Raw genomic sequence first — 20,615 nt, 5'->3', positions numbered from 1 at the left:
AAAAAAATAATATATATATATAAAAATAAATACATAAATATATATATATATATATATATATATATATATATATATTTATTTATTTATTTATTTTTAACTTAACATATATGTTTACATCAGACCTAGAACTCCTGTAGTTTCAGTTGATAGTCCTGAGAAGTTAAACAAAAGCATATGTCTTGTGGGGCCAGCACTGTGGGCAGTAGAGGGCACCATTTATACACTTAGAACTACAGTATATGCATATTCCCCACACCCTATCAATATGGTCATCAATGTTTGCAAAGTCAGTGCAATGAAGCCTACATGACAAACCTGATAGAATAAAAGAATAGTTTAGTCAATAAATAGAATGTAAATGATAGAACTCATATTGCCAGTTCAATGTATAACGCTATAGTATAACTACTCATGATTCCGCAGACTTTTACATTGCAGCTTTGGATAGGTTTTTTTTAGGGATTGAATTATAATAAATTGCTTATGTCCATTACAAAGCAGTAAAACACAAAGGTGTTTTATCTTTCTAGTATTTTTATTCAGTTACTTATGAAAACAATCAGTCTCTAACCTGACAAGTAAAATGATGGCTGATTAGCGGTTTAAGAACACAATGCATTGCCCCGGGGTCTATCCAGTCATTGCCCACTTAAGCTTTACAGAGCTCTTTTTCCTATGCCTTTAACTGAAACACGGATATTCTTTCTACACAGTTCTGGCCCTCTTTGTAAAAACCTATGTCCTTATAAACCTACATATGGGCAACCTTATAAGGGTGCTTTTGATTTCCTGGCTGGTAGCGAGCGCCGATCGACGATTATGCACGTCGATCAGCGCTTTTTAGTATGCTACAATGATCGGAATGTATGGTGATGAACGATTATTAACACGATCTTTATTCATCCCTATATATTTACATTTACATTTCCACCGATTCTGATTGACTTTGCATAGAGACAGGTAAAGCCATACTATAAATACACTATTAGCTCTTTGTTTGATTACGCAAATTGGATTAGAGATGAATGGGCGCCTATCGTTTCAGCATTGCAGGAATATCTGAATGTCATCTGGTGCATCTGTGTATTGCCTCTTAAATTTTATTATTAAATAGAGGTAAATGGTGATAATTTTGTCACCTCTGACTGCCCACATATTCTTAATGCCAAAGTTGTTAGTAGGAATGTAATCACTCATGATGAGGGTGCAGTAAAGGGTTATTTCTGTAGTAGTCAATGACATCGGTATAAGATCTTTCCTATAATATCTGTATTTTATATCACTATTATATTTGCATTTAGCTGATTGTGTAATATATCATACAAGTTTCAATATCAGCCGAAATTGTATATAAATGATTTGGTTGGTTAACATATGCTTTATATTCTGTTTAACTTTAGCAGTAGCAATATTGTATCACAACCCCTTGACTGATATATTTGGACCTGTGCACACACTTGTCTTTTACTGTTTTTTTTTTTTTCCTTTAAGGCTATTTTTCCCATTAACAGATCAACTGCCCATCTCACATTTCACATGCATACCAAAACCTTCCAACTTTACTGTGACCTTGTCACTAAACATAGTGTCACATAGCTTCCTAACATTTAAGAATACCACACTCTCTGACAGCTTCCTAAACATATTCTTCCTCCATCTCTTCATTAAAGCAGTCGGCTACTGCATTACTGGACTGCTCAGCATTTAAGGATTTAACGTAACTTTGTATCTTATTGGTTGTAGTTTTCACTAATATCAGATCCACATGTTACAATGTGCCATGGGTTTCAAAAGTAACAGCTACAAGATGAAAAAGTCAGAGGTTTTCTATCATCTACGATATATATGTGTGTGTGTATATATATATATATATATATATATATATATATATATATACACCGTATTTTTCGGACTATAAGACACACCTGACCAAAAGACGCACGCAGGTTTTAAACAACAGAAAATAAGAAAATAAATATTTGCCAAATAATAATTTATTCTGTTTCACCACATTCTGAGAGCCGTTTTTTTTTTCACCCAGAGCGCTACATGAGAAGCCTGAACTTCCGGGTTCTGTGTCTGGCTTATTTATTCCGCAGCTCCATAGAGATCAATACATAGCTGCTCACGCATGCGCAGAAGAATCCCATTCATCTCTACGAAGTTGCCGGACACAGAACGCAGAAGTTAAAGCTTGTCCTGTAGCGCTCTTGGTGAGTTTAGGTCCCCGTTCTCCTTATCGGTGGGGGTCGGACCCCCCAGCGATCACACATGTATCTCCTATCCTGTGGATAGGGGATACATGTATTTTATGGCACAACCCCTTTAAGCCTCCAGGAACAGCAAAATTGCTGTTCCTGGCCGCTAGAGCAGCATGTCAGCTGCTGACACCTTGTAGCGCCCATGGCCGCGGGCCGTCGGGTTCACTCACCTCCCGACGCCCGCAGCCATGGATCTGTGAGCGCTGGCCTCCGTCTCCCTCCTAGGAGATGCCAGTGCTCACTTCCGCTCCGTCCGGCCGGGTCCCGTAGGGTGCGCGCGTTGTTAGTCTTTCCCTGTCTGTCTCGCAAATGGTCCCTTAAGTGTCTCCCGTTCCAGCTGTTACCCGTGCCCTGTTACCGTTCCTGTATTCCGCATTGTTCCTGTGCCTACCCGTGTTCAAGTGTCATCTGCCACGTCAAGTGTCGTCTGCCACGTCAAGTGCCGTCTGCCACGTCAAGTGCCATCTGCCACGTCAAGTGCCGTCTGCCACGTCAAGTGCCATCTGCCACGTCAAGTGCCGTCTACCACGTCAAGTGTCGTCTGCCACGTCAAGTGCCTTCTGCCACGTCAAGTGCCATCTGCCATGTCAAGTGCCATCTGCCACGTCAAGTGCCATCTGCCACGTCAAGTGCTATCTGCTCATCGGATACTGCCCGCCACGTCTGGCGCCACTTTCCGCACCTGCCTCCATCCGTGCTGAAGCCACAGTCACCGTCCGGACTATTTCAGGTACCTAAGCATTACTGTCTATCTTACTTTCACATAGACTGTGACCTGGTAAGCTGCCTCCCTGCTACGGCGGAGCGGCCTAGTGGGTCCACAAACCCAGTGATCGTGACACACCTGCAGTGTATGGGGCGGGCTCAGCGCATGAGCCCGCTCCATACATCATCCCCCCCGCTCATACATCATCCCCCCCCCCCCCCCGTGCAGGGAACATCATGGGTCGGGAAGGGGTTAAGTAATGAAGTGGTCAGGGGGCCCGGCGATGCCGGGTCCTTGGACTGCGGACTATAAGACGCAGGGACTATTTAGCAAGATTTAATCTTGCTAAAAACTGTGTCTTATAGTCTGAAAAATACAGTGTATATATATATATATATATACAAACACATCAGAGAAGGTAGATAATCTCCTATTTTTACATCTAACACACACAATTGGATGGACATAGGGTCAATATTCAAATAACTAACCTCAGTTCTATATACAAATGATTCTCGCCGGGACATGTTAGCTCTACTACCGTAGTATTTACAGTTTTACTTAAAGTTCAAAGTAGCACATGACCCAAATAACTTTCAACAACTCCCAAATCCCTTTGCCTCAGGACACCGCTATTTATGTGTATTACTTTGCAGGTTGTAACTTTGTTACTCTTTTGTCTATCTCTCTATCTATCTCTCTATCTATCTATCTATCTATCTATCTATCTATCTATCTATCTATCTATCTATCTATCTATCTATCTATCTATCTATCTATCTATCTATCTATCTATCTATCTGTCTGTCTATCTGTCTGTCTGTCTGTCTGTCTGTCTGTCTGTCTGTCTGTCTGTCTGTCTGTCTATCTATCTATCTATCTATCCAGTTTTATTATAAGTAAATCCCAATTGTGAATAACAATATTACATAAAATGATTACATTTATTTCTGGACATCTTTTTGCCCTAAACATGCAACACATGAATGGAAATGTGTTACACAGTCATTTGCAGTTGTGCAGTTTATACATTTTATGTATTTGCACTTGTCAAATACCAACTAATGTCAAGTGTTTTTGCTTAAAGAGGCTCTGTCACCAGATTTTGCAAACCCTATCTCTTATTGCAGCAGATCGGCGCTGCAATGGAGATAAGAGTAACGTTTTTTTTTTAAAAACGAGCATTTTTGGCCAAGTTATGACCATTTTTATATTTATGTAAATGAGGCTTTCTAAAGTACAACTAGGCGTGTTTAAAGTAAAAGTACAACTGGGCGTGTATTGTGTTCGTTACATCGGGGCGTTTTTACTTCTTTTACTAGCTGGGCGTTGTGTATAGAAGTATCATCCACTTCTCTTCAGAACGCCCAGCTTCTGGCAGTGCAGACACACAGCGTGTTCTCGAGAGATCACGCTGTGACGTCACTCACTTCCTGCCCCAGGTCCTGCATCGTGTCGGACCAGCGAGGACACATCGGCACCAGAGGCTACATTTGATTCTGCAGCAGCATCGGCGTTTGCAGGTAGGTCGATGTAGCTACTTACCTGCAAACGCTGATCTTGCTGCAGAATCAACTGTAGCCTCTGGTGCCGATGTGTCCCGACACGATGCAGGACCTGGGGCAGGAAGTGAGAGACGTCACAGCGTGATCTCTCGAGAACACGCTGTGTGTCTGCACTGCCAGAAGCTGGGCGTTGTGAAGAGAAGTGGATAATACTTCTATACACAACGCCCAGCTAGTAAAAGAAGTAAAAACGCCCCGATGTAACGAACACAATACACGCCCAGTTGTATTTTAACTTTAAACACGCCCAGTTGTACTTTAGAAAGCCTCATTTACATAAATATAAAAACGGTCATAACTTGGCCAAAAATGCTCGTTTTAAAAAAAAAAAAGTTACTCTTATCTCCATTGCAGCGCCGATCTGCTGCAATAGGAGATAGGGGTTGAAAAATCTGGTGACAGAGCCTCTTTAATGCCATCAAGTGAGTTATGATATTTTCCACCTTTGACACTTTGATAAATGAACACTGATGTAAGGAGATTAGACCATGTCTACTGTTTTGCTGCTGAATACATAGAGACGTATCATTTTATCCTATCAATGCTTACTTAAGGGGGCCATTTAATGCATACAGTCTATCGATATGTATGCATGTAGTCAATCGCAGAGGCATAACGTGAAACTCCTGCACTCCAATGCCAATTTGTAACTGAGCACCCCATATGTTACTTTCCGTTTATTGCAATGTTGTCCTCCTATGCAGCAGAGGAGCTGTTGGGCCCCCTCAAGTACCACGGTCCATGTGTGACTGCAAACTCGGGACCTCCTATAATTATTCTCCTGGTTAATCAGTCTGTATGTAAAGATATAATTATGAACGCTTCCCTGGTTTAACATTTGAACTGCCATTACTTAGTGCATATCAAAATAAACATGTATACATTTGATTTTTAAATTGGTGTACATGGTCAAGAAAAGCATAATGTCATCTACTTTACTGTTTATCTATCCTCTGCCAGAAAACACCAACTTGTATTAGAATGACAAAACTATTGATGTATAAATTTGTGTTTTGCAACATCGGCCAAAGTATTGGTCAGTAAGGTGATCTGCTTTACATCCTGTCCCTTGAAGGCAACAGAACTGTGACTTCTCCATTATTTCCAGGCTTCTAAGGAGGAAACATTGAGACGTACTCATTAGTAATGAGCCAGAACAACTAATGGTCATTCATAGAACACTGTGTGAAAACCGTTCCATTACAATGAAATTAAATGACAATAGGAACTAAGCCATCAAAGTGATTTAGTAACTACAGTGTAGTCCCGTTCGTGGCTTTGTGTCATTTTCTATAAAACCACCATGGTGGCTCAGTAGCTGGCAGTATTGTTGTGTAGCACCGTAGTCATGCGGTTGTATTTACTCAATATAGTCAGGATAGGGACTGATGTTCGAGATTGGGAAGTATGTGCAGCTCACTGGAATATGTTGGCACTATATAAATAGTTGAGAATAGTGGGAAAATGTATATATTATATATAGCCAGAGTAAACCAGTGTAAAGAGGAGAAAGTAAGTTGCAGAGTAGAGGTTGCATGTAGTATCTGGAGAATAGCAAAAAAAGGTAGGCATGAGACAGAGTTAGACATGGCTTTGTTTGGTTACACTGCTGTAATAGACAACCTGTGTGTGTGTGGGGGGGGGGGGGGGGGACTAACAGAAGAATAGCATTGGGAATGATTGGAGAGGTGGACGAGACAATTGGCAGATTTTAGGATAGATTGAGGGATGTCAATCTAAGATCATAGACATTTTGAATATTTCATGCATGGGCCAAATATGGAAAATCTTGTTTATTTGGAGAAGACAGGATGGAGAGGATGTGAGGTTCACAGTCAAACGTTACCGATATCTAGTGTGCTTTGGGAGAAAGAGGTGTTATTTCAGGTGGAGAAGTGATGAAGATGGAGGGAAAATAATGTTAAAGGGTGCATCACATTTCAATAAACTTCTGACATATCATATAGAGGATGATTGATGGGAGTCAGGGTCATGAGACCCTCACCATTGCTACAACTAAGAGGCCTTAGCGCTTTGCTGGGTGGCATGGTTGTTTTGGCTCTCATTGGTTTTTATTAGCCTCACCTGGCTGCATGGGGAGAGCAAAGGACGGACTGTAGACTAAAAATGTATAAATAATGTTAGTATGTTTAATCCAAGGAGACCACATTTTGTTAATTGTATCCATGTAGCCGAATAGCAAAATTATTTTTTGCACCTATGACAATGCAGAGTTGGAAATAGCCTTACTGCACTTTGGTGTTCTATAAGATGGGTGTACAATGAAAAATTGTGTTAAGCTCTCTGAGACGCCTAAAAAAATATTTGTTAGGGATCTGCCAGGTACTACGTCTAGGTATACTCCTGGGATTAATCAATCCACACCTGAGGCCAGACCTCTTAGACTGACACCGGCTCCCACCAACCAGGGTGGCAGGCTCAGGAGTGGGAGAGCCTATCGCGGCCTGGTCAGACGAAGTTAGCTCCGCCCCCTGTCCATATTACCTGCTGTGTTCTCTTCCTCAGTGCTTGTAATTCTTCTGGATTCCTGGCCCCACTGCTGCTTGCTCCAGCCTGCTTCTGCCGTGCTTCTGCCTTGCTGCAGTTCCGCTTAACCTGCTTCGCCTTGCCCCTGGCTTGCTTCCTTCTCCGTGCTCCGTTGGTATACTCCACTTCATCCTGGTCCTGACTACTCGTTCGCCGCTCCGTTTCCTTGCGGCGTTCCGTGGGCTACTGCCCCTTCCCTTGCGTGTTCCCTGTTTGTAATCCCGTGCACTTAGACAACGTAGGGACCGCCGCCCAGTTGTACCCCGTCGCCTAGGGCGGGTCGTTGCAAGTAGGCAGGGACAGGGCGGTGGGTAGATTAGGGCTCACTTTCCCTTCACCTCCTTCCTGCCATTACATAATTACAAGCCCCTTTACCTAGTCTACCATTTCTCCTACGTACGCTATCATGGACCCCCTTGAGACCCTGACCCAGCAGATGCAGGGCCTCTGCCTACAGGTCCAGGCCCTGGCCCAGAGGGTCAACCAGGGTGACGCTGCCTTAGTAGTACCCCTCACCTCACCTCTAGAACCCGACCTCAAGTTACCTGACCGGTTCTCAGGGGACCCTAAGACGTTTCTCTCCTTCCGGGAGAGTTGCAGACTGTATTTCCGCCTAAAACCCCACTCCTCAGGTTCCGAGAACCAGCGGGTGGGTATCATCATATCCCGACTCCAGGAAGGGCCCCAAGAGTGGGCCTTCTCCTTGGCTCCTGATGCCCCTGAACTTTCCTCTGTTGATCGTTTTTTCTCTGCCCTCGGACTCATTTACGACGAGACTGACAGGACTGCTTTAGCCGAGAGTCAGCTGGTGACCTTACGTCAGGGTAGGAGACCGGTTGAGGAATACTGTTCTGATTTTAGAAAGTGGTGCGTAGCTTCTCGGTGGAACGATCCGGCCCTAAGGTGCCAGTTTAGGTTAGGATTATCTGACGCCCTGAAGGATCTGCTGGTTAGCTACCCCTCTTCTGACTCCCTTGACCAGGTTATGGCCCTAGCAGTACGACTTGACCGACGTCTCAGGGAACGTCAGCTTGAACGTTTTCTGCGATCCCCCCCGAGGTCCCGTCTCCTCGCCCCTCCACGGAGGACTCGGAGGTACCTATGCAACTCGGGGCCTCCATGTCCCCTCGACAACGTAGGGAGTTTAGCAGAATGAATGGTCTCTGCTTCTACTGTGGGGACGACAAGCATCTACTGAACACCTGTCCCAGGCGCAAGAATAAAAAGCCGGAAAACGTCCGCGCCTAAGTGATCATCGGGGAGGTCACTTGGGCGCACAGGTATTTCCCGTTAATGTGAAACGCAATAAAATTTTGCTTCCCTTTCAGGTCTCGTTTGCTGGCCGGTCTGCCACGGGCAGTGCTTTCGTGGATTCTGGCTCATCTGCTAATATCATGTCTGTGGAATTTGCTATGTCTCTAAAAATGCCTTTTATTGATTTACCTTATCCTATCCCTGTAGTAGGTATCGACTCCACTCCCCTTGCTAATGGTTATTTTACTCAGCATACTCCTGTTTTTGAACTCCGGGTTGGCTCCATGCATTTGGAGCAGTGCTCTGTACTGGTGATGCAGGGATTATCGTCTGATCTGGTATTAGGTCTTCCCTGGTTGCAGTTGCATAATCCCACGTTTGATTGGAATACTGGGGATCTCACCAAATGGGGTAGTGAATATCTGATGTCATGTCTTTCTGTTAACTCTATTTCTCCCCGGGAGGAGGTAAACACGCTTCCTGAGTTTGTTCAGGACTTCGCCGATGTGTTTTCTAAGGAGGCCTCCGAGGTGTTGCCCCCCCATAGAGATTACGATTGCGCTATCGATTTGGTGCCTGGTGCCAAGCTTCCTAAGGGTAGGATATTTAATCTTTCATGTCCTGAACGTGAAGCTATGAGGGTGTATATCCAAGAATGCCTGGCCAAGGGTTTCATTCGCCCCTCGACTTCTCCTGTAGGTGCTGGCTTCTTCTTCGTGGGGAAGAAAGATGGTGGTCTTAGGCCGTGCATTGATTATCGTAACCTGAATAAGGTCACCGTAAGGAACCAGTACCCACTTCCTTTGATTCCGGATCTTTTTAATCAGGTTCAGGGAGCCCAATGGTTTTCTAAGTTCGATCTACGGGGGGCATATAACCTTATCCGCATCAAAGAGGGGGATGAGTGGAAAACTGCGTTCAACACACCCGAGGGTCATTTAGAATACCTGGTCATGCCCTTTGGGTTGTGTAATGCCCCTGCTGTCTTCCAGAATTTTATTAATGAAATCCTGAGAGATTACCTGGGTAATTTTCTTGTTGTGTACCTTGATGACATACTGGTGTTTTCCAAGGACTGGTCCTCCCACGTGGAGCATGTCAGGAAGGTGCTCCAGGTCCTTCGGGAGAATAATCTGTTTGCTAAGACGGAAAAATGTGTCTTTGGGGTTCAGGAGATACCATTTTTAGGGCAAATCCTCACTCCTCATGAATTCCGCATGGACCCTGCCAAGGTTCAGGCTGTGGCGGAATGGGTCCAACCTGCCTCCCTTAAGGCGTTACAGTGTTTTTTAGGGTTCGCCAACTATTACAGGAGATTCATTGCCAACTTCTCGGTCGTCGCTAAGCCTCTTACAGACCTTACTCGCAAGGGTGCTGATGTCCTCCATTGGCCCCCTGAGGCCGTCCAGGCCTTTGAGACCCTCAAGAAGTGCTTTATCTCGGCCCCCGTGCTGATTCAGCCCAACCAAGAGGAGCCATTTATTGTGGAGGTTGACGCATCCGAGGTGGGAGTGGGTGCCGTCTTGTCCCAGGATACCAGCTCCCTCACCCATCTCCGCCCCTGTGCTTACTTCTCTAGGAAGTTTTCGCCCACGGAGAGTAACTATGACATTGGCAACCGCGAACTTCTAGCCATTAAATGGGCTTTTGAAGAGTGGCGACACTTCCTGGAGGGGGCCAGACACCAGGTAACGGTCCTTACGGATCACAAGAATCTGGTTTTCCTAGAATCGGCCCGGAGGCTTAATCCTAGACAAGCTCGGTGGGCGCTATTCTTTACCAGATTTAATTTCTTGGTTACCTATAGAGCTGGGTCCAAGAATATTAAGGCTGATGCTCTGTCACGTAGTTTCATGGCCAATCCTCCTTCCGAGAAGGATCCTGCTTGTATTTTACCCCCTGGTATAATCGTTTCTGCCACGGATTCTGATTTAGCTTCTGATATCGCGGCTGATCAGGGTTCAGCTCCCGGGAACGTCCCTGGGGACAAACTGTTTGTTCCCCTGCAATACCGGCTAAGGGTACTCAGGGAAAACCATGACTCCGCTCTATCTGGTCATCCTGGCATCTTGGGCACCAAACACCTCATTACCAGAAACTATTGGTGGCCTGGGTTGCCTAAAGACGTTAGGGCTTACGTCGCCGCTTGTGAGGTTTGCGCCAGGTCCAAAACCCCTAGGTCCCGACCTGCGGGCCTACTACGTTCCTTGCCCATTCCCCAGAGACCTTGGACCCATATCTCCATGGATTTTATCACCGATTTGCCCCCATCTCAGGGCAAGTCGGTGGTGTGGGTGGTAGTAGACCGCTTCAGCAAGATGTGCCACTTTGTGCCCCTTAAGAAGCTACCTAACGCCAAGACGTTAGCTTCTTTGTTTGTGAAACACATCCTGCGTCTCCATGGGGCCCCAGTCAATATCGTTTCTGACAGAGGGGTACAATTTGTTTCCTTATTTTGGAGAGCTTTTTGTAAAAAGTTGGAGATTGATCTGTCCTTCTCCTCCGCCTTCCATCCCGAAACTAATGGCCAAACGGAAAGGACTAACCAATCCCTGGAACAATATTTAAGGTGTTTCATCTCTGACTGTCAATTCGATTGGGTCTCATTCCTTCCCCTTGCTGAATTTTCCCTGAATAACCGGGTCAGTAACTCGTCAGGGGTCTCCCCGTTTTTCTGTAATTTCGGGTTTAACCCAAGGTTCTCCTCCGTTTCCCCTGGTTGTTCCAATAATCCTGAGGTAGAGGATGTTCATCGGGAACTGTGCACTGTCTGGGCCCAGGTTCAGAAGAACCTAGAGGCGTCCCAGAGTGCACAAAAGATTCAGGCTGATAGTAGACGTTCTGCTAACCCCCGGTTTGTCGTCGGGGATTTGGTCTGGTTGTCGTCCAGGAACTTGCGCCTTAAGGTCCCGTCCAGGAAGTTTGCTCCCCGATTTATTGGACCTTATAAGATCATTGAAGTCCTCAACCCTGTATCCTTCCGTCTGGAGCTGCCCCCATCCTTTCGCATACATGACGTCTTCCATGCCTCCCTCCTTAAACGCTGCTCCCCATCCTGGTCCCCCTCGAGGAAACCTCCTGTTCCCGTTCTCACCCCTGAGGGGGTGGAATTCGAGGTGGCCAAGATTATGGACAGTAGGATGGTCCAGGGCTCCATCCAGTACCTGGTCCATTGGAGAGGATACGGGCCGGAGGAGAGGACTTGGGTACCTGCTCGTGATGTTCACGCTGGGGTATTGATCAGGAGGTTCCACCTTCTCTTCCCTACTAAACCGGGTCCTCTTAGTAAGGGTCCGGTGGCCCCTCATAAAAGGGGGAGTACTGTTAGGGATCTGCCAGGTACTACGTCTAGGTATACTCCTGGGATTAATCAATCCACACCTGAGGCCAGACCTCTTAGACTGACACCGGCTCCCACCAACCAGGGTGGCAGGCTCAGGAGTGGGAGAGCCTATCGCGGCCTGGTCAGTCGGAGTTAGCTCCGCCCCCTGTCCATATTACCTGCCGTGTTCTCTTCCTCAGTGCTTGTAATTCTTCTGGATTCCTGGCCCCACTGCTGCTTGCTCCAGCCTGCTTCTGCCGTGCTTCTGCCTTGCTGCAGTTCCGCTTAACCTGCTTCGCCTTGCCCCTGGCTTGCTTCCTTCTCCGTGCTCCGTTGGTATACTCCACTTCATCCTGGTCCTGACTACTCGTTCGCGGCTCCGTTTCCTCGCGGCGTTCTGTGGGCTACTGCGCCTTCCCTTGCGTGTTCCCTCTTTGTTCTCCCGTGCACTTAGACAGCGTAGGGACCGCCGCCCAGTTGTACCCCGTCGCCTAGGGCGGGTCGTTGCAAGTAGGCAGGGACAGGGCGGTGGGTAGATTAGGGCTCACTTTCCCTTCACCTCCTTCCTGCCATTACAATATTACTTAGAATATTTTCCCATTCATCACATTACAATTGGGCAACTTCATTTCCCATCTATTTTATGTTTTCTAAAACAGATTTTTTTTTAAGCTTGTTTGTAATAAGTTATAATAAACTATGGCTGTTATACTTTTTGGGTATTCTTTTAAGACCAAGTTTTCTAGGAGAGATCGATCAAAGAATAGCTATCTTGCATACTTTCAAATATTTCTTGGTTGTAAGTGGTAAATACCACAATTGTAGAATGTATTTCACTACGGCCTCAGTAAAAAAACATGTGGGGCAATGAAAGGTTACAATATTTTCCAAGATACACATTTTCATGTTTAGCATTTTGCTAGAACTTCTTGATTGCAACAAATAATGGAATGCTCAATGGATCCAATCTGGGCCAAATTTTCCATGTACGTGTGTCTATTTTATAAGTATTTTACATTACTAGACTTTTGACTATTATATTTACTTTCAATTTTTAATTATTAATCAAATTCAAAGAATCAAACTATTTAGGCCACCTCTTCACCTCAGTACTGCCTGATGGAGTTGGTCTTGAGGTGTGAAGGTTTGTTCTCCAGAGAAGGCTTAATTTCACATCATGGTTAGAATTTATCATTGTTCATTTTGTATACTTATACACTTGCTCTTTAATTGAATGTAAGTATATAAAAAAAAGTATACAATGATCAAGCACTAACCCACTTGACATGCCACCCCTTCAATATGGCAAACCTTCCCAGTCCAAATCTCAACATTTATTTTGATTCCTTTTTCATTAACCAGTTCAGGTCTGGGGCATTTTGAGCCTTCAGGGCCAGACACCGTTAAGCCATATTTAGCCTGTGTTAGTTAAACGGCTAAAACTATTTTATTTGTTGAAGCGATCAGAGAAGATACAAGAAGTGAAAGCTGTCTGCCGGATACCTAACATTCAGCTGCCTGATCGCTCGGGCAGCCAGCTAAAAGCTGCGCCATAAATATACTATGGCTCAGGTTTTAAGGACTTCGACCTCCAGATATTTATATACAGCCGGTGGTCGGGAAACAGTTAAGGTAAAGTGATGATGGTGCTGTGTATATAGCTGAAATAACCAAAACAAATGCACCAAATTCAACATTATATGCTTTCGAGTTTTACTATAGTATAAGCTAGGACAATAGATTACTTAAAAACTTTTGGAAAGTCCAATATGGGAAATCATTGGTGTAGTAGATTTTTAATTATTTTTTTATCAAAAGTTGGTAGACCTTTCAGATGGTAAATTTCCAGATTGTAGTGGAATTTAGGCTAATTTGCCTCTGTAAATACACATGTCAATAACCTAATAATCTTCTTTTCACTGGTTGTTTAGTTAATTGTAGTTGATAATCATCCTATCCTTCCTGCCATGGAAATAATTTCAGCATACACTTGACCTGGTGAGTTTTTGCGTATCACCAGCAGCAAATCTGAATAAGCAGATCTTTAGTGAGAGTACATTGCAGTATCATATGCCTGCCTAAATAATACCAAATCTGTTTGGTTTTGTATCTTCCATGAATAGACGCAGTTCTTAGATTGTTCATGTTATGTGTGCACATATTTATTTTTAAAGTTAAAAAAAAAGTTCACATCTAATGAAATGAAAAGTTTACATTGAATAGAAGCTCAAATAGGATTCAACTTTTGTCATTTTTTTCCATTTAGTTGGGACATAATGCTGAAATGTTGGGCACAAAATCCTGCTGAGAGACCTAGGTTTGCTAAAATTCAAAAACAACTTGAAGAACTCAAAGGTTGCTCTTTGACATGCACTCGACCCAAAGAAAAAAGATTGTTTTTGGAAGGCATTGATAATGCTGGCTTCGAAGGTCAGTATTGCTTCTGTTTTCATATTAAAATGATTTTTTTTTTACAAATAATGAAATTTAGGATGTGTTAAAGGGAGTCTTTCACCAGAAATGTACCTATAAAACTAGCAACAGGGTAATATAGAGTAGGCTTTCCTGAATTTAACGTTTATTACCTTTTTCACATGAGTGCCTCCTTTTCAGAGAAAATTGTTTTATTCAGTATATGCAAACGAGCATTTTGGAGCAACGAGGGCATCACCGTTGCTCCAAAATGCTATGTCTTCTTTCCCCAGTCCACCCCTCCCTGCCTTCTTTCATTGATTGACAGGGGCCAGGCAGTGTAATAAGCGAGTTCACGCCTGGCCCCATAGTCTCCTGGAGGCGCGCGCAGCTCTGCTTTATAATCGGCGAATGTGCAGTACACGCTTGACGTTTCTCCGGTCTAATCGGCAGTACTGCACATGCACCAATTATGAAGCAGAGCCACGTGCGAGCATTCTGGACACTACGGGGTCAGGCGTGAAAGGACTGAGGAAAGAAGACATAGCATCTTGGAGCAACGGTGATGCCCTCGTTGCTCCAAAATGCTCATTTACATATGCTGAATAAAACAATTTATTCTGCAAAGGAGGCACTCATGTGAAAAAGGTAATAAACGTTAGATTCAGGTTAGCCTACTCTATATTACCGTGTTGCTAGTTTGATAGATACATTTCTCGTGACGTTGTTCTCCTACAGAATACATTTTGAGCTAATAAGACGCCTCCCTGATAGTATTGCATGATGGATAAATATCTGCCTGTATTTTTAAGCATTTAGGACACCATTAATCCTGACCACATCCCCAACGCCATTTGCTGAAATGCAGCCCCAAACTTGCAAGGAACCTCCACCATGCTTCACTGTTGCCTGCAGCCACTCATTATTGTACCGCTCCCAAGCCCTTTGGTGACCAAAATGCCTTGTGTTACAGCCAAATATCTTACATTTTGACTCCTTGGTCCAGAGCACCTGCTACCATTTTTCTGCACCCCAGTTCCTATGTTTTCTTACATAGTTGAGTTGCTTGGCTTTGTTTCCACGTCGAAGGTATTGCTTTTTAGCCCCAATTATTCCATGAAGAGTTCTGTCCAGACTTCTCTGAACAGTAGATGGGTGTACCTGAGTCCCACTGGTTTCTGCCAGTTCTGAGCTTATGGCACTGCTGGACATCTTCTAATTTTGAAAGGAAGTAAGCCTGATGTGTCTTTGATCAGCTGCCCTAAGTTTCCTTGGCCAACCACTGCTTCCATGGTCCTCAATGTTGCCCGTTTCTTCTGCTTCTTTAAAAGAGCTTGAAATGCACATCTTGAAACCCCAGTCTGCTTTGAAGTCTTTGCCTGGGAGAGACCTTGCTGATGCAGTATAACTTGTTGCTGTGCTCAGACTTGCCGTGGTGTAGCTGTGACATGAAACCGTCTTCCACAACCTCAACTTTGTATCAGATTTAGGCTGTTCCCCACCCAGTTTTAAGCCTCCTACACAACTATTTCTGTTACAGTTAATGACTGTGTTTCAGCCTACTCATGAAAATTATGATCATTATCAGCTGTTTGGTACAATTGGTTAATCATACACCTGACTATAACTCTACAAAATCCATGAGCTTGTGCAAGTGTACCTAGAAGAATTGATGCTCTTTTAACCCCTTCCCGCCAGAGCACGTACATTAACGTCATTAAAACTGGTGTCTTACCGCATTTTGACGTTACTGTACGTCATGGAGGTGAAGCTGGCTCAGGAGCTGAGCCAGCGACATCACCGCCGGGTGACAGCTGTATGTTACAGCTGGCACCCTGAGGTATCGGCCAGGACTGGAGCTAGCCTCCGATCCGACCGATTAACCCCTCACATGCTGCGTTCAATAGAGATCGCAGCATGTGAGGAGTTTATAGCCACCAGCACCCCAGCAACGTGATTGCTGGGTTGCCGGTGGCTGCAAAGGCGATCGGAGGGCTAATGCTTACCTCCCGATCAGCCTTTAACGGAATCCTCCTATGCCCCGTCGTCGGCAGGGCCCAGGAGGCTTCCGGTACCATCGGCAAGATGGCGCCGCCTCAGCTTCCGGCTCAGAAGCTGAGCCGGCGTCAGCAGTGGGTGTCCGCTGTATGTTACAGCGGACACCCCGATCTATCGCCAGGAACCGGAGCTAGCTCCGATTCCTGGCATTAACCCCTTCGATGCAGCGATCCATTGTGATCGCTGCATCCTAGAGGTTTGTAGAAAATCGGCAGCCTTGCCATGCGATGGCAAGGCTGGCGACTGTTACTATGGCAACAGGAGCCCTAACAATGGACTCCTGTCTGCCATTACGTAAGCTGATTAGGCCCCGCCCAGAGGCGGAGCCTGATCGGCTTGCTGTCAGTGAACAACTGACAGTTCCAATACATTGCACTACATAGGTAGTGCAATGTATTAGAGCATCAAACAAACAGTTGGACATTCAAATCCCCTAGTGGGACTAAAGAAAAGTGTAAAAAAAAAGTGTAAAAAAAGTAAAAATAAAAGTTGTAAAACATACAATAAACGTTTCAAGTAATAAAATAAAACACAATCGCCCTTTTTCACTTATCAAGTCATTTATTATAGAAAAAAATAATAAAGCCATACATATTTGGTATGGCTGCGACCGTAACGACCTGAACTATAAAAATATTATGTTATTTATCCAGCGCAGTGAACGCCGTAAAAAAAAAACCTCAAAAACACTGCCATAATTACTGTTTTTTTGGTCACTGTCTTCCAAAAATTGAAATAAAAAGTGATCAAAAAGTCGCATGTATCCAAAAATGGTACCGATAAAATCTATACCTTGTCTCGCAAAAAACAAGCCGTCACACAGCTCCATCGATGAAAAAATGTAAAAGTTATGGCTGTCACAACTTGGCGACACAAAAAATACATTCTCTTTCCAAAAGTAATATTATTGTGCAAAAAGTTATAAAAAAGTTCTATATATTTGGTATCGCCGGAATCGTACTGATCCGCAGAATAAAGGTAACATGTAGTTTATAACGCATGGTGGACGCTGTATAAAAAAAAACAACTAAAAAACTATGGCAGAATTGCTGTTTTTTTTGTAACCTTGCCTCCCAAAAAAAGGATAACAAGTGATCAAAAAGTCGCATGTACCCCAATATGTACCAATAAAAGCTACAGCACGTCCAGTAAAAAAGAGCCCTCATACCACTACGTCTATGAAAAAATAAAATAAGTTAAGGCTCCAATAATTCAGGAAAGAAAATTATCCAGTTGTGAAGGCCCGAAGGGAACGTTTCTTCTGTTTCAAAAGATATGTATTTGTATTGAAAAAACTTTATTTATTTATTTATTTATTCGTTATAACATATCTTCAATGCACCATATAGGATGTATAGGTCATTTATCAACAATATGTACGCAGGTTGTTTGTGGTGAGCCTTTCTAATCTATGTCTGACATGGTGTTATGGCTTGACATTAAGATTTGTCTTACTGACTAAGTCTTCATGTTGATCCATGCCGGCGTTGACATGTTTGGGCGTTGTCATGGTTACCCGCCTGCTGTTAGGATATGCCGCATGGTCACTAATATGATTGAGGGGCGCGACTCGCTCCTCTCCTATGGGTGAACCACATTATATCGGCGGTAATGTGTTTGGGCGTTGTCATTGTTACTCGCCTGTTGTTAGGATATCCTTATGGTCACTTATGAGATCGAGGCGCGTGACCCGCTCCTTTCTTATGGGTGAACCGCATCACTCCCACGGCTGACACGCATCTTTGCGCATCATGTTAATGGCGCGGCGCTGGTTACTTCAGTGGGAGGGGCTTTCTCCTGCTGCACACCATTGGTTATCTGCCTCCGGGTTCATAGTATTTAAACTTTGGCTGTCAATGTAGTAGCACACCTCCTGACGAAGGTTGCGAAACGCGCGTCGACGTGCTGTTTGTCCAGGTGTAATATCTCTTCACCATGTCCTCTGCAGGTATAGTTGACTTTTATACTCATTGTAGTTGATATTTTTCATTTCTGACTCAGTGCTCCATGCTTTACTTATATCATTGTACTCTTGGTACTGGAGCGACCTGTCTTTGCAGCGTTATCTATATCAGGCCCCCGGTGTTCTGATGCTGCTATTGCATGTTGATACATTATTTGGTCTCATCCTTTTTTTAAAGGTACATGCTTTTGTGTATGAGGACCCTTTATTTGATTACATCATATTTACCATTTTTTCATTACATTGCAACTGGTATATTTTATGATATTTTAATTGTCTATAGTATATACTTGGGAGGGGGGTTAATTTTTGTATCTCTATTTTTGTATTTATGTGTAATAAAGTATTATGATGAATAAAATTATTTTGATAAAATAATAATGCATCAAGATTTATCTTTGGTTTAATAAAAAATAATAAAGCAGAATAAAGGTAACATGTAGTTTATAACGCATGGTGGACGCTGTATAAAAAAAAAACAACTAAAAAACTATGGCAGAATTGCTGTTTAACCTTGCCTCCCAAAAAAAGGATAACAAGTGATCAAAAAGTCGCATGTACCCCAATATGTACCAATAAAATCTACAGCACGTCCCGTAAAAAAAGAGCCCTCATACCACTACGTCTATGAAAAAATAAAATAAGTTAAGGCTCCAATAATTCAGGAAAGAAAATTATCCAGTTGTGAAGGCCCGAGGGGAACGTTTCTTCTGTTTCAAAAGGCGATGTATCAAGGCACTAAAATTAGGGAACCAGGAAGGGGAGGGCCCAAACATATCTGCTGGAAGCGACGGTGCCCGTATTATACCAGGACAACACTTTCCCGGCAAAATTCCCCAAACTGCAAAGGTGCGGAGTGTGGACCAAAAGGGGCATAAGGAAGGACATTTATCAGTGCGACACCGGCCTGTGCAGAAAGGATCGATCACAGCGTAACACAGCGTAACACACATCTATGGATCATTTTTTATTTTTTTTACCTTATTATTATACCACCTGACTATGCCCCTGATGTACTCTGCCCAGCTCAGATATGCCCCACATTATAAACGGAAACAACAGTGATACTCCAAACAAAACTATTACCAAGCAAATTCCACGCTCCAAAACCAAAATGGCGCTCCCACCCATCTGAGCCCTACAGTGTGCCCAAACAGCAGTTTACTTCCACATATATGGCATCACCATACCCGGGAGAACCCTTTTAACAATTTTTGGGTGTGTGTCCCCAGTGGCACAAGCTGGGCACGACATATTTGACACTGAATTGGCATATCTAGGGAAAAATTTTAATTTGTACCTTCCGCAGCGCAATCATTTATGGAAAAGAAACGTGGGGTGAAAATGCTCACTACACCCCTTAATAAATGCCTTGAGGGGTGCAGTTTCCAAAATGGGGTCACTTCTCAGGGGTTTTTTTCACATCAAAGCCTCTGCAATTGTGAAGCAATACTTTATATGTCGACAAATTAGGCCTCAATTTTACATGGTACTCTTTCACTCCTGAGCCCTGTCTAATGTCCAGGCAAAAGATTAGGGCCACATGTAGGGTGATTCTAAAACAGGGAAACACCGCATAATAATTGAGAGCTGTCTTGTTATGGTGGCACAAGCTGGGCACCACATATTGGCGTATCTAAGGAAAAATTCCCATTTTCATTCTCCCACATCGTGTGCACACGAATTTCTGCAAAACACCTGTGGGGTTAACATGCTCACTACACCCCTAGGTGAATACCTTGAGGGTGTTGTTTCCAAAATGGGGTCACTTCTGGGGGGGATCCACTGTTTTGGTCCCACAGGGACTTTGCAAATGCAACATAGCGCCCAGAAACCAAATGCAGCAAAATCTGTACGCCAAAAGCAAATGGCGCTCCTTCCCGTCTGAGCCCTGCCGTGTGCCCAAACAGCATTTTATGACCACGTGTGGGGTATTGCCATACTCCAGAGAAGTTGCTTTACAAACGTTGGTGTTCTTTTTTTCCTTTATTTGTTGAGAAAATTAAAAATTTAGAGCTAAAGCTACGTCTTATTGAAGAAAAAGGATTTTTTTTTATTTTCACTGCCCAATTCTAATAAAATCTATGAAACACCTGTGGGGGCAAAATGCTCACTACACCCCTAGATGGATTCCTCAAGGGGTGTAGTTTTCTCAATGGAGTCACTTTTTTGGCGTTTTCACTGTTTTGGTCCCTCAGGGGCTTTGCAAATACGACATGGCCTCCGAAAACCATTCCTGCTAAATTTGAGCTCCAAAAGCCAAATGGCGCTCTTTCCCTTCTAATCTCTGCTGTGTGTCCAAACATCCGTTTATAACCACATGTGGAGTATTGTTTTACTCGGGAGAAATTGCTTTACAAATGTTGTGGTTCTTTTTCTCCTTTAGTCCTCGTGGAAATTATAAAAAATTAGCTAAACCTACATTATCTTTGAAAGAATGACAATTTTTATTTTCACGGCCTACTTCCAATAATTTCTGCAAAAAACCTGCGGGGTCAAAATGCTCACTATACCCCTAGATAATTTC

At 43.8% G+C, this 20,615-nt stretch overlaps 1 protein-coding gene across 1 annotated transcript in view; it reads left to right on the top strand.

Annotated features, from left to right (window-relative positions):
• The window catches only part of ROS1 (ROS proto-oncogene 1, receptor tyrosine kinase), a 223,311-nt gene that overhangs the window by 192,178 nt on the left and 10,518 nt on the right, over nt 1-20,615 (top strand). The window contains exon 40 of the mRNA XM_075863703.1: nt 13,922-14,085. Within this exon, the coding sequence (XP_075719818.1) occupies nt 13,922-14,085 (164 nt within the window). The remainder of the gene's footprint in view (nt 1-13,921; nt 14,086-20,615) is intronic.

This window comes from Rhinoderma darwinii, chromosome 4, assembly GCF_050947455.1.
Source record: "Rhinoderma darwinii isolate aRhiDar2 chromosome 4, aRhiDar2.hap1, whole genome shotgun sequence".
Classification (NCBI taxonomy): domain Eukaryota; kingdom Metazoa; phylum Chordata; class Amphibia; order Anura; family Rhinodermatidae; genus Rhinoderma; species Rhinoderma darwinii.
The sequence above is the reverse complement of the archived record's forward strand: the minus strand, read 5'-3'. Positions and strand labels throughout refer to the sequence as shown.